Here is a 14,211-nt window from a genome sequence, read left to right on the forward strand (position 1 = left end):
CTAATGGAGTCATCCACTGATGTGCACTGGAATGCAGAAAATACTCACGGTTAAAATCATTTACTGAATCTCAAATGCTAATCTCCTCAACTTCCAGTCGAGTCCTTTTCAATGCTGTCAAGTACAGCTGAACAAAAACCACTTGGCCGGAAATTGAGAGATCCAGGTTCAAGTTCCAATTAAAGTGAATGATTTTTTTGATCTATGTACTTTCTGCATGAACATAGGGATATGATACACTACCACAGTGCTTGAAAACTATAAAACTAAACAACACTTAAATGAGGTGAATTTGTTTTTAAAATAATTTTCTGTGAATACTGCTCCACTGTTTGGTCACCAGACTACAAACTCCATACTCATACAATTGAGCATGTTCAAAGAAAATTTGAGCGCAAAATTGCATTCAAATTTAATTTTATATTTATTTTTTAATGAAATGTTGCCTTTACTAGATCTTCTCTCCTCACATAAACGCCAAAAAATTAATAACATAACCTATCTTTATAAATTACTGCATTACAAGATTTATTCCTCAGAATTCCTTATTGCCACATTTCCAGGGTGTCTTCACATAACAAAAGGTATGAAACACTCTTTGAAATTAGATAAAATGCACAAAATTACTCTTACTACTCGCCTTTGAGCCAGATTATGCGAGATGCCAGCATTTGTGATTATATTGACCTATTTCCTATCCCACCAGGATCCCTTAAAAAACATTATTAATAATACTTGAAGAATTTTAGAATGCTAATTACTGCTGTGTAGATGTCAATAAGTTGTTCCCAATGCCCATTGGGTAAATTTTCTCAACCGATGCCACAAGGTCTATTTAATGTATACTACTAACATTTATCATTTTGTACCATCATCTGGACTGTAACAAATACTATATTTCTTACATTCTGTTTCCATTTTTTTAATTTGGAATATTATTTAATATTGATATTGTGTCTGCATTAATTAATCTAACTAGGCATGCATGCGTACCTGTATACCATCTGAAAATGTCTCTCATGCATTGCAAACCAAGATTCTTATTAAATTCTAAATTATATTTTAATCCTCAATACCGGCATGCATCTATATGTAATTTGTACCTGTGCGTGAATATTTTTTTTGTTATTGAAGAACTAATCTATGTCTTTGCCTCTCTTTTTGCAAAACAGTTATTCCCATCAATAAATATATTAAAGTAAAATAAAAGCTATATTACTGTATCAATGAATACTTAGGTGATGATATCATTTAAATATATCCATGCTGACATGTGATCATTCATGCATGCAATCGTAATCACTATGAGCTGGTAAGTTTTTCACATGTTCAATTTAACCTTTTAGGCAGCTACACAAAATATTTTCCACATGTTCATTCATTATATTCTTACAGCACTTACAGTATAGTCCTGCCTTTGTGCAAAATGCCCACACACAGAAACCTATTTTATGTATAAACTAACCCTTTTGCAAATTGGAGATAACTCTCTCAAATAATGCAAGGATGTATCCCCAATTATACTAGCATGCTATTAAATGGGAGAAATTTGGTTAAAATGCAGCCAGCTTCTCTTAGGGATACATCCACATTGAATCTTGGCCGTCACCAATATCAACAGGAGTGATTCATACAGCTTTCCAGCCTGATTTGGAGATATGAATGACCAGAGGGACCCGACAAATCCCCAGAGAAGACAAATCCATAAAATACACCTGGCCTACCTGCAATGGCTGGGGTTGTAAACTACTTAGGTACGGGGTAGTTGCCGCTAGCATCTCACAAAGGTCCTGCTCCTGGAACTCCAAATTGATCGCCAAATCGCCAAGGCCAGACAGGAGGCTGTATTGCAATTTATATGCTTGACTAAACCTGTAAATAGATAACAATAGCTAAGGATTTGTAAAAAAAAACATCCACTCACTGAATAGTCATGAATATGTGCGATCTCTATGAAATTAAAGTGTTTACATTTTTATCACGAGTATTTTTGGCATAAAATCTAGTTGAGAAAGCAAAAATAGATAACAGGCCCCCTCAATAATTGATGGTTTCCGGCATAACTTTATGGAATCGATTCATATTGGAAATGAAAAAATAGAAACTTCATGATTCCACTGAAAGTTTATTACAAGATGGTTTTCGACATTCAACATCATTTTCAGGTCTAACAAATTCAGGTCTTCATCTTCAGACGAAACCCGGGTCGTCTCGCAATAAATTTTCAGTGGAATCACAAAGTTACTATATTTTCATTTCCACGGCCCCTTCAATTTTAAGCTCAATTCTTGTATAGCATGCATCTCAGCCATTTATTTCAACAAATCAAAACACTATATTAATACAAATAGAATGGTCAACAAGCCAGCAAATACACTAAAAGGTTAATTTGGCAATTTCCAACATTTTTAGTAGACTACATGGTTTGGATAAAAAGTATCAAGGACAATTTTTTCCTGACATGACTGTACGTCAGTGTGCTCGCACTGTGCAAGCTTGGTGGTGGGCGTGTCAAACCAACACGCATCAATCGCCTGCAAGTGTTTGTCCAGGGGAGATCATGTATTTAGCGGAGCCCTCTCAAGTGACTCCAGGCAAGTGCAAAATGCAGTGCATGATAAAACGGCAGTACGCCATCCAATTTTGTGCCATTGTACCGGAGAAATCGGGTACGGAGACGTTGGGCATGATTCTCAAAGTGTTCAAGGATGAAAGCATGACACAAACTGCAGTTTGTAAGTGGCAAAAGCTCGTCAAAGATGGCTGAGGGAGGTTGGAAGACGAGCCCCACACTGGACGGCTGTCGACGACAACAACCTGCAATGCATGCATGAAGTGCTGAATTCAAACCATTCGTTGAGCATCCGCATAATCGCAGATAGCGTATTGGCATTGATGAGATGAAGGGCACATCATTATCTGAAAATTTGACAATGCAAAAGATCTGCACTAAACTGGTTCCAAAGGGACCCACCCAGCCACACCTGCTCTAAGGTAACCGACTACCTGACAACAAATGGCATTGCCACAATTCCCCCATCCCCTTACAGTGCCAACTTGGCACCAGCAAACTCTTTCCTAAAGTGTAAACCTCCCTCCCTCCGAGGACACCACCGCTATGGGACCCTAAGTGCCATCAAAGAAGCTTGCACGCTTGGGCCCTTAAGCACTTACCACCCACCAGAGAGTCTTCCAGTCATGGAAAAACCACTCGCATGAAAAGTAAGTGTGTCGACGCTCAATGGATGTACTTTGAAGAATTTAGAGAGGCATTGGAGCAATATTTGAAATGAATCTATTTTTCTGAAATTTTTCCCAATACCTTTTAAACATATCTTGTATATATAAGGTTACACTTTACATTAAAAATGGTACCGGAAAGTCCATAATGTACATTTGTCAATAGATTTTAAAGAAAACCTGTGGATTGAGAGCATGGGAAAAAAACCATTTTTCTCAGCATGCATAAACGAGGGTTTGCTATTTATATCTTCAGCCTTATAATAAAAAGGCAGTAATTTATTGTTGAAAATGGCTTTATTGTTTTTCAAAGTATTCTCCATGATAATCAATAACACTTTTGCATGCACTCAAACCAATCTCTGTAAACACTCTTTCCACTCCGATTGCGGTACCTGCAAAACATGGTCTTTAAATGCATCAACGGCTTCTTTGGGTGCCGGAAAACGTTGGCCACGCAATTTTTTCTTGATGAACGGGAATAAAAAGAAGCCATTTGGCGATAAATCAGGGCTGTACAGAGGATGACCCAACAATTCGACGTTTTGGCCAGTCAAAAAATGAGTTATTTCAGCCGATCTGTGAGAACTTGCATTTTCATGAAGAATGATCCTTTGTTGCCACTTCTTATTCCACATTTCACCAAGAACGTCTGGCAAACAAAGGCTCGTGTACCATTCAGAATTCACGGTTCTACATTATTCTAAGGGTACAGTTGCCACATGTCCAGTAATTCCAAAGAAACAGGCAATTATTTCACCCAAGAATCACTTTTGTCGGTTTGGTTCATCTTGGAAGACCCACACAGAGGATTGCTGTTTTGTTTCGGGCTCGTACGCATAGATCTAAGATCTGTCGCCTGTGTAAATGTTGTACCCGGCTTTTGATGCACTGCGATTGTATTTCTTTGCACCAATTGACACGAGCATCTTTTTGAGCTTTTGTCAAATTATGCGGGATCCAACACGAGCAAATATTTTTCACAGCTAAATATTCATGCAATATCTTATTGATGCTCGTCACACTAATCTCCGAGGATGCCTCAATCTCACGATAAGTCACATGACGATCTTCTTCCTTTACTAGCTCTTGCACGGCATCAATGTTTTCACAATGGCACAACAACTGATAATGGATGACTTTCACGACTTTTGCTGCTGAGCATACGGCGGACATGATGGAATTCGTTATACCAGCATTTCACAAAGGCAAAGGATGGGGCATCATTGCCAAAAGTGGAAGTAAGTCGATCAATGAACTCCTGTCTTGATAATCCACGTCATAAGTCGTAAAAAATCATTGCACGAAAGTATTTACGAATTAACTCCATTTTTTCGCCGAGACAAATTTTTGAGTCTCCATAAAAAACACAAGTTACCATCAAACGACAAAATGTTCTGAAGAAAAAGAGCGATTAAAGTGTCAAACGTTCACATGGAAACTTCAGATGGTGCCTAAAGCCCTTAGTGCTGTCAAGGCTCAAAATATAAATAACAACCCTCATATGGTTAAAAAAATAATCTATTACCTGGTTTAAATGACAAATGAGTGACTCTAAAACCATAATTTATTTCAATGCATATTATGAGAGACTGACAGTTATGGTAGGGGGCAAAAGGGCACTGAGTTTGAAAAAATACAAACATACATATATGAAATATTTTCATCAGTAAGATTGATCATTTTATATTTTTATTTAATATTCATCTTCCGCTGAATTTTTAAACATGAATTTTCTTACGAGGGGTTTTGTAGCTCAGTTTTCTGTCACGCTGCCTCTTTTTAGCTTTAATTATAAAAATCCTGAAAATATGTTCCATGTTCATCACACACTAGAAACATATAAAGCAACAACTATTATATTACAACAGGGAAGGTTTAGCACTGAAAGCACATTTTATGTACTAAAGTACCAGAGTTGAACAGTGATGTTTTATGTGCGCAGAGATAGATGCATGCATATAAACAGTGTGCTCAATGGGTTCACATTTGAACAAATGTCCTCATAATATGTTGCTTGCATTCAGTAGTCTGCAATGAACTACATTAGAAAAGCACTACAACTAATATCTCCAGAATAGGTAGCAATCCAGAGGACAAAATGGAATATTCAAATATTTTGTGCGTTGAACGGTGGCTAACTCAAGATACAACTAACTATGTGACAGAAATATCTCCAGTGCAGAAGATTAGTGAACAGCGGATATTTAAATAGGTGCAATAAATACAAATAAACAATGAACAGTGTCAATTACAACTTCTCATATAGAAATAAGAGACATACATCAAATTATAATAATTAAATTAAATGGAAAGTATTTTTTCTATTATGTTCAGATTTGAAACATTAATGTTGGACTTTGTAGCAAATTTCCCCATTTTCAAATCTAATTCTGGCAGAATTTCCACCCCCTAATAAATTACCAATGTGTTTTCATCTCTTTACAGCTCCCTAAAGCAATGCATAAATTAATATTAAAATGAAATAACATATAAAATATGGTTATAATCACCAGTTATGGTGCTTTTTAGGTGATTTTAGAAAACTAGGTACTTCCATGGGAAAAAAAACAAAAACATAACATGCTAGACAACATGTTCACCTAGGCACCAGTCGAAATTGATTGTTTTCAAAACTATAGAAACATGCCTGATTAGCTTTATTTTTTGCAAGGGAAGGAGGTAAGGTAAATGTGAGATTTTACGCAGTGCAGTGGAGACCAACCCAGATCATAAAAAAATTACACTAAGTTAGGAATTATGTAAATTTAAAGTATGTAAATTCAGGATTTCATTTTATGTTTTTGACTACATTTAATTGGAAAAAACTAAAAATGCTTACATTATCAAAACATTAAAACGTGCAATTACCTATATACAGATGCTGAGTCTTTCTTGCAACTCATTTTCGACTGTTTCATTAGAAATTTGCTCAGTTCTGGAAGGACTTTCCTTAAAGTCCTCTCGGTTATAAAGCTCCTGGAAATAAAAGATTTTGGTATTTCAATAATTTGAATGTGTAGGTTATTTATGAATCACATAATCCTTTTATAAATGTAAATACATTAGATGTTAAAATAAAATGTTACAGTGGAACCTCCCTTAATGAGCACCTCATACAGCAAGTAATTCACATGACAACCAAATATGTTTAGACAATAATGGCTCACTTAACAAGCTAATTTACGCATAACCAGTGATGAAGGGAGAAGAAGTACCAGAACGCTTGAGTGCCTGCTCCTTCAGTTGATGTTCAGCACTCCTCCCGCGAGCATCACAGTGCCTTCACGCACTTTCCCAAACTTGTGCTCAGGAAAATATTATTTGTGATTTTTTTGTGCATAGTTTAATAATATTTTATACAGAGTTTTAAAATGTCTCCAAAGAAAAATCCATAAGAAGACCGCGTATAAGAATAAAAATAACACCAGAAATGAAATGTAAAATCATTGAAAAGTGAGAACAAGGTATTAACTCAACTGATCTAACGCAAATATACAGTCAGTCCATATAAACAATTTACATTTCCTTCAAAAACAAAGGCAAGATCAAGGAGATAGATACTTCAAAGAAAGTGACAAAATATTTACAAAACGGTTACATATTCCAAACAATGTTGACAGGTTTCTTCTCATATAGATAAACGAAAAGCAATTAAAATGTGAAGTTGAGTTAACAATAACATCATCATTTGTGAGAAGGCAAAATTGGTTTTCAACGAACTCATTGAACAAAGTATTTACATGCAACAAACCCAAAACGAAGTATTTACATGCAACAATACACTATAACAGGATATTCAAATCATGCGGGAGGAGCATTAATAAGTTGGGTCTATATTAAAAAAACATGCAGGATATCAACAAAATATATTCACTACCAATTCTAATTATCTCCTATGTGATCGCTGTCATTTCTATTCTGATCTCCAACAGTACAAGGAAAAAATGAAATTTTAAATCTATCTGTTCTACAATAAACCTCCCTGATGCCACATTGGTGATCTGATCTACCATAGTAAGTAAGTGGACGCCTGTAATATGTCCTTACTATCCTCAGATAAGTATTTTTGATGAAGTTTTCTCGGGTCTTCCACCGGGTCAAGGGTTCCATGTTGGCCTACGTTTCGATGCCTGACTCGTGCATCGTCCTCAGGGATGATGATTGCCACTCTGTTTTTGGCCACCTTATATACATGAGCGCTCGGATACAGGTGACTTCTGATTGGTCCAACAAAGGGGAGCCTCCTGATTGGTCGCCGGGTCGTTGTGCTTTTCTCCTTTCTCTTCTCACCTCCATTAGCACAGGTTTCCACGTGTGGCTGAGGGAATAGCCGGAATCCCTGTTGAAATTCCGTCCTGCCATTTTAATTTCAATGGATTCCTTGATAATGTGGTCCCAGTGACCACCAGCGTGGGCAAGTAGCTTGGTCCCGTTGAAATCAATTGAGTGGTCCATCCCGATGCTGTGTTCGGCGATGGCTGATTTTTCCACCTGCCCTAGTCGTAAATGTCTTCTATGTTCCTTTGAGACAGGTGGGGATTTAAGGGTTTGGTGAATGCATTACAACAGGCCATGAGGAGGGAGCATAGCAGCATTCCGGGTGCTGCCTTCCAGAATGCTTACGAGGCATGGAAAATCCACTGGCAGCAGTGTGCAGATGCACTCGGGTGCTACTTCAAATACTTTTGAGTGAATGTATCAACTCTGGCAATAATTCTTTAAAAATCAACCAATTCCTACTACTTTTGAGATAGACCTTGAAGGCTGTTCGGTAGTGAGACTACGCTTCCCACTGCCATTTTTCTACTGACCTAATATATCCAATTGCTGTTGCGATTATTTAAGTAGAGTTTACATTTTAAAATCACTTTTACAGCATATTAAAGAGTGATGTACAATGTCTGATCAAAAAGTTCCAGCACTTATTTTTTAATAAATGTACTGAATAATTTTACATATTATTCAACAATCTTCTTCTAAGCACTACTCTTGGCAAGCTTTACATTTTTCCCAATGTCATTTTCACAGCTAGAAGCAACCGGTAAATGTCTCCCTTGAAATTTTGTTTAACTTTATCAGTTATTTTTCTCGTATCACTTCAATCATATTAAATCTCAGTCCTTTCATCGTGTACTTGATCTTTGGAAACTAAAAAAAAAGTCCACAGCGACCAGGCTGGGTGAGTACAAGGGCCATGAGGGGGATGACTATCACACTATTTTATTTTTAAATCACAAATGGGCAATGCCTAATGCGTGTGCATATTGTTGCAATGCAACACACACTCCTCTCTTGGCCACAGGTCAACTTTATGCCTCCCCCTCACCTGCTTGAAAAATATTCTCAGGGTTTCCAGGTAACAAAAACAATTCCTTGTTTCACCTCGTGCAAGAACTTCCCTTTTGGTAATCAACACATGCCCAGTTGAAGAACAGAACATGACAGTCGTCCATCAGGGCTGACTGTTTTCCTGAACAAGACTTGCCTTCAGATAACGTTCGACCTTCTTCGAGCCTTCCATTCAGAAGTGGCTCCAGACATCACAAGCAACTCAAGCATTCATTTCCAAAAGTTATTTGACAAATTTCCATAAATGTTTTCCTCAAAAAATGATAATTGCTAGTTTAAACATTTAACTTAGACTTCACCATTTAAACATAAGAAGAGGATCAAGATAGTTTAAATTAGGATTTTTAAATACTAGAATGATGTTAAGGACAGGGAATTTAGAGAATATCAAGCGAGAGATGGGAAGAGGAAATATAGATGTTTTAGGTCTATGCGAGGTGAGATGGAAGGATAGTGGAGATTACTGGAGTGATAACTATAGAATAATATACAGCGGCGGGGACGAGAGCCAACGAGGTGTTGCAATAATATTGAATTAAAGGGAGGAAAAAGTGTAGTAAACATAAAGAAAGGAAAAGAATATTACTAGCAGAGATAAAAGCAGAACCAACAAACTTGGTCATTGTTCAGGTATACAAGCCTTGCACATACCACCAAGCAATTATATGGAGGAAGAAGTTGATAAAATACTACCTTGATCAAAAAGTTCCCGGAATAACCACCGTGTGGCGCTCCCATCGTTCCGATTTGAGTTCTGTTTTTTTTGTTAAATTGGTACATCTGTTGTTGATATTCCCTTTAAATCTTAGTGTCATAACTTGACATTTGCAAAAGTTACGTAGCCAAGAGTACATCTATCTCTGTGTGTGTTGGCGATTTTTTACAATTTCAGAAATGGATTTAAATTTGCAACAACGAACCTGTATTAAATTTTGCGTAAAAAACGGATTTAGTGGCGCACGGACGTTGGAAATGTTGGAAAAGTGTTTCGGCAACGATTCTCTAAAAAAAACGGTCGTTTACCAGTGGCACGAGCGGTTCAGAAGTGGTCGTGAGTCAATCGAAGATGATGAACGCAGTGGCAGACCATCGACATCGAAAGTCGGTGAAAAAATTGATAAAGTAAAAGAAATGTTGGTCAATAACCGCAAATTAACCATCAGAGAAATAGCGGAGGACTTGAACATTGCCTATGGATCCGCCCAAGACATTGTGGTTAATGATTTGGGTTTCCGTCGTGTAGCAGCAAAGTTGGTGCAAAAAAGAGACCGTGTTGACGTCGCAAAAGACATGATTTGCGAGGCTGAATCCGATCCCACATTCATCAAAAGGATCATTACTGGAGACGAGACGTGGGTTTATGAGTACGACACGCAATCCAGACATCAGGCAAGTGAATGGCGTTCACCAAATGAGCCGAGACCAAAAAAACCACGTCGTTTTCAGTCAAAAAAGAAGGCAATGCTGACGGTTTTCATGGATTACAACGGTGTAGTGCATCATGAATTTTTGCCAGAAGGCCAGACAGTAAACAAAGAGTATTATTTGGGCGTTATGAGACGTTTGCGTGAAGCAATTCGCCGAAAGAGACCAGAAATGTGGGCAGAAAACTCGTGGATTTTGCACCATGATAACGCACCGTCGCACAGTGCTATCATTATTCGTAATTTTTTGACGAAAAATGCAACAAATACCATCCAACAGCCACCGAATTCACCTGATTTGGCTCCCTGTGACTTCTTTCTGTTCAATCGAGTTAAAAAACCATTACGGGGAACGCGTTTTAGCAGCCGAGAGGAAGTAATGGAAAAATCGCAGGAAGCACTGATGGACATACCGAAAACCGAATATAAAAAATGTTTCGAGGATTGGATCAAGCGCTGGCATAAGTGTGTTGCAGTCGATGGGGATTACTTAGAAGGGGACAATATAGATTTAGATGAATAAAGTTGTATTTTTAATTTTCTGAATAAATTCTGGGAAATTTTTGATCAAGGTAGTATACAATCAATTAAATGAAATAATTGCAGGCGTTCCTGGAGGGAAATATTTGATAGTTATGGGGAATTGGAGGGTGACAGTAAGCAAAGGAAGAGATTGTTAAGAGGCTGGGGACTACTGTTTAGTAGCAAGGAATGACCGTTGGGAGAAAGAAGAATAGTTACGCAGGAAAAATGGTTTAATCATAATGATCACTTGGTTTTTGCCAATAGATATTGGTATACTGTTCAGAATTTGTAGATAAAGTAGAAGTTTGAAATGGAGAGAAAGGATGAAATTCACTTTTAAAAGTAAAAAACCTCAATATGTTAATCAGTCATTGAAATATTGATTATCTTCCAATGTGGAGTGAATTCCCGGGCCAAGGCCATACGTACAACTTATTTTTGCATCTTGAGACTTAACAGAATTTTATATTACGATGGCATTGTGATTGAAGCTTTGCAACAAAATGCTCGGCAAAATGCAAGCAACCTTCCACTCTCATCAATAACTATAAAATCTCTTCTGACAGCAACGTCGAGTATATAGATTCCAAACACACCAATGAAGGGCAATAGACAAATGTTTACACACAATACCTGACAATTATCAACTATAATATTTTTATTCCAATGGCAATTGCCAAAATCTGGTTTCCATTGACATCAGTATTGTCTCCATTGTCCTTGCTAATGTCATCCACATACCTCAGCAGTTCTTTTCTGAAATTAGTCTACTGGAATCTTTCTCTTTCCAAAAAAATGTCAATACTTCATGAATAGTTCATTTTACCTGACTACACAGAACTAAGCTAGCCTTTCTGCTCATGTAAAAATTAAACCTTCAAAGCGATGGCAATCTGAATAAATAAAAAAGTATTCCAAAATATACAAGTTCATAAAGATAGAGAAAAGAGTGATTGTCAGTCTTGTCAATAAAGGACTTGATGAGCCATCCAGGAGGACAGAGAGAGAGACTGAGGCTCTTGGGAAGAGACGCTGCTTGTTTCTGATTGGTTCCTTCCATTCTCCCTCACTCCCCGACCCACCAAGATTAACTGAACCAAGGATAAAGGTGCTTTCATGGAAATAAGTAAAAGTGTAACAATACTGGTGGAAAAATTTTAAACTGGCCACAATGAAGTCCCAATACATTTAGGAATTGTTGATAACAAAATAAATGAACATACAACAGCATTGAGCGAATTGAAATGAACATATGATAAGCTACCATACGAGCGCAAGGGCAATTCATGCATTGAAAAGGGCATCAGTTAATTAAAATTTGAAGTTCAACACATACTTGGCCACCAGAGCAAGGACCAGGAGAAGATTAAACGCACAGTGCATAATCAATGGATCATCACTCGTAAACTGCACCATGAGTGGACTCCATATCTTATGGACCAATGGTAGCAACTCATCGTCATATCCTTCAGCTATCTGGATGCCTTCAGCAATTATATCCAGGGCCTGAAATGATGAATTAATGATCAAATAATACAATGGTACTCATTAACACAATAATATTCATGCTCGATAGCGACATAACATTAATTCTTTGCGCTCTTAAAATCTTGTAAAATACTAAATATAACTTTTCTAGGGCTCAATTGTTTTCCTTGTCCCTGACCAAAAGTAACTAAAACATGATCAATAACAGCAAGATAAACAAGCCAGCTGTATTGACAGAAGTGGTTCTGCATTACAAAAGAAACAGGTATTTATTTCTTCTACAATACGGAATATTGAGAGTCTATCGTACTTGTCACCTTGGAATATATGAAGCAATTAAACACCACTGTTTGTCATACATTTAAGTCACTAATTACATAAAATAAATTTCACTACTCAAGAAAATATTAATATCAGAGCATAGAAGCCCCACGCAGCATGCTTAAACATTGGTCAGGTGCTTATGTTGTATTTTAGTCATGGCTCATCGGCATGCCAATGATGAAAGCCATGAGGGTATGATACATTACATTATCATTAGGCATGTCCGTTGGGGAATGAACCCACACGCATGGACCAGGTCATCCATGCCTCTTCCAAATGCACAATAAACCAAAACTGCAGTCTTCCACAGCATGATACACCCGGCACCCCAGACTATACCCTTAACACCCACGACCCTTGCTGACAAAATAGCCACTATTAAAACATCAAGGGTGGCCAACGGTTGCACAGAGCACATCATTAATAACTTAATGGCATAACACAAGAGGAAATAAAAGTCCAAGAAACTGCAGGAGATACGACAGTAACTTTTAACAGGGCCAACTGCTAAATAAGCATTAAAATGCAACAATTTCAGAGTGTAAAAATCATTTGCCTTCTTAGAGAATTTTATACCTCCCAGGCCACAGAACAACAGTGTTGATGATTTGAAGGGAAAGCCTCTATCAGAACTAGAAAACTCCTTTAAGACTTTAACATAAACGCAGCTTTTTACAACACACAGAATCTTACAAGCCTGCTCCCATCAGTGAAAGAACTTGCTGAAAATAATCAGCAGAGTACAGTTTACCACCTCCAATTTACAGATTGCGAGACGTCATACGTTGGACAGACAGGAAGAAGTCTTCGGTGTGAGTAAGGAAATGTGGCCGGGAATTTTGATTATGTACACATGTATGTGTGTGTGTGTTTATACAACCTTTTTTAGTCCAGATGATGCCTAAGTGTAGCAAAACTAGTCGACAGTAAAAATTCTTTTTGGTGGAAACGCAAAGTTATTTAATTCTTCCTTGCACATTATCCTAGTACACATACACTGTGACTACTATGACCATGAGCTCTAAGGCTCTCAGGTCATCTCCTGTCTGGCTGTAACTTTTATGCTCAGGTAGCGCATAATCATTGGCACAATGTAGATTTCCACGCTTTACACTAACACCTTCCACACCATTCTGGCATCCACATGGCACCCCCACGCCTACAAAAATACCAAGTCCAACAGGGAGAAGTGTACCATGGGACAGAATAACTCCATCTCCACTTTGAGACAGTTGTGTGCAACCGAGATTGATGCTGTCATTCTGCAGCATCTCATGCCCTCAATGCTCATGATTGAGTTTCCAGCTCTGGCTGAGACAAACATAGATGCAATGCGTAATAAATATCATAATCGGCTGGGTGAACCGAGGCAAGTACGAAATTCAGCACAGCAGACGCACTCAATTGCACCCATCACAGGCAAGCTCAGTCCAGTGAGAGGCAGCCTGAAGGATTGATGCATCATTACCAGTGAAACACGAAACTCATGGGTGTTTCACGGCCCATGAATCCAACCTCACAGACACGGTAGGGATAAAAAGTATCGGGAACAACTTTCCCCACATGTGGGGCTGTATGATGCAGTGGGCTCACACTGAACAGGCTCAGTGATACGGACAGTCTGACCTTCAAAACATGCCAAGTGCCAATCAACCACCAACAAGCATTCACTCTGGCTGGCTGTGTTTTTCGCGGACCCCTGTCAAGTGAGTAACTTGGAGCAAGTGCAAAATGCAGCGAACGATTAAACAGTGGTACGCCATCCAATTTTGTGTGTGGTTGGACAGGGTAAATTGGGTACTGAGACATTGGGCATGATTCGCCAAGTGTTCAAGGATGAAAGCATACCATAAACTGC

The 14,211-nt window shown here is 38.0% G+C and overlaps 1 protein-coding gene across 1 annotated transcript in view; it reads right to left on the reverse strand.

Moving 5' to 3' along the window:
- Positions 1-14,211, reverse strand: part of Tti1 (Telo2 interacting protein 1) — a 47,584-nt gene that overhangs the window by 5,803 nt on the left and 27,570 nt on the right. The window contains exons 12-14 of the mRNA XM_071586875.1: positions 11,878-12,047; positions 6,112-6,219; positions 1,725-1,872 (exon numbers count right to left, since the gene is read on the reverse strand). Of these exons, the coding sequence (XP_071442976.1) occupies positions 1,725-1,872; positions 6,112-6,219; positions 11,878-12,047 (426 nt within the window). The remainder of the gene's footprint in view (positions 1-1,724; positions 1,873-6,111; positions 6,220-11,877; positions 12,048-14,211) is intronic.

This window comes from Hetaerina americana, unplaced genomic scaffold (assembly GCF_022747635.1).
Source record: "Hetaerina americana unplaced genomic scaffold, ioHetAmer1.1.p SCAF_27, whole genome shotgun sequence".
NCBI classification, from domain to species: domain Eukaryota; kingdom Metazoa; phylum Arthropoda; class Insecta; order Odonata; family Calopterygidae; genus Hetaerina; species Hetaerina americana.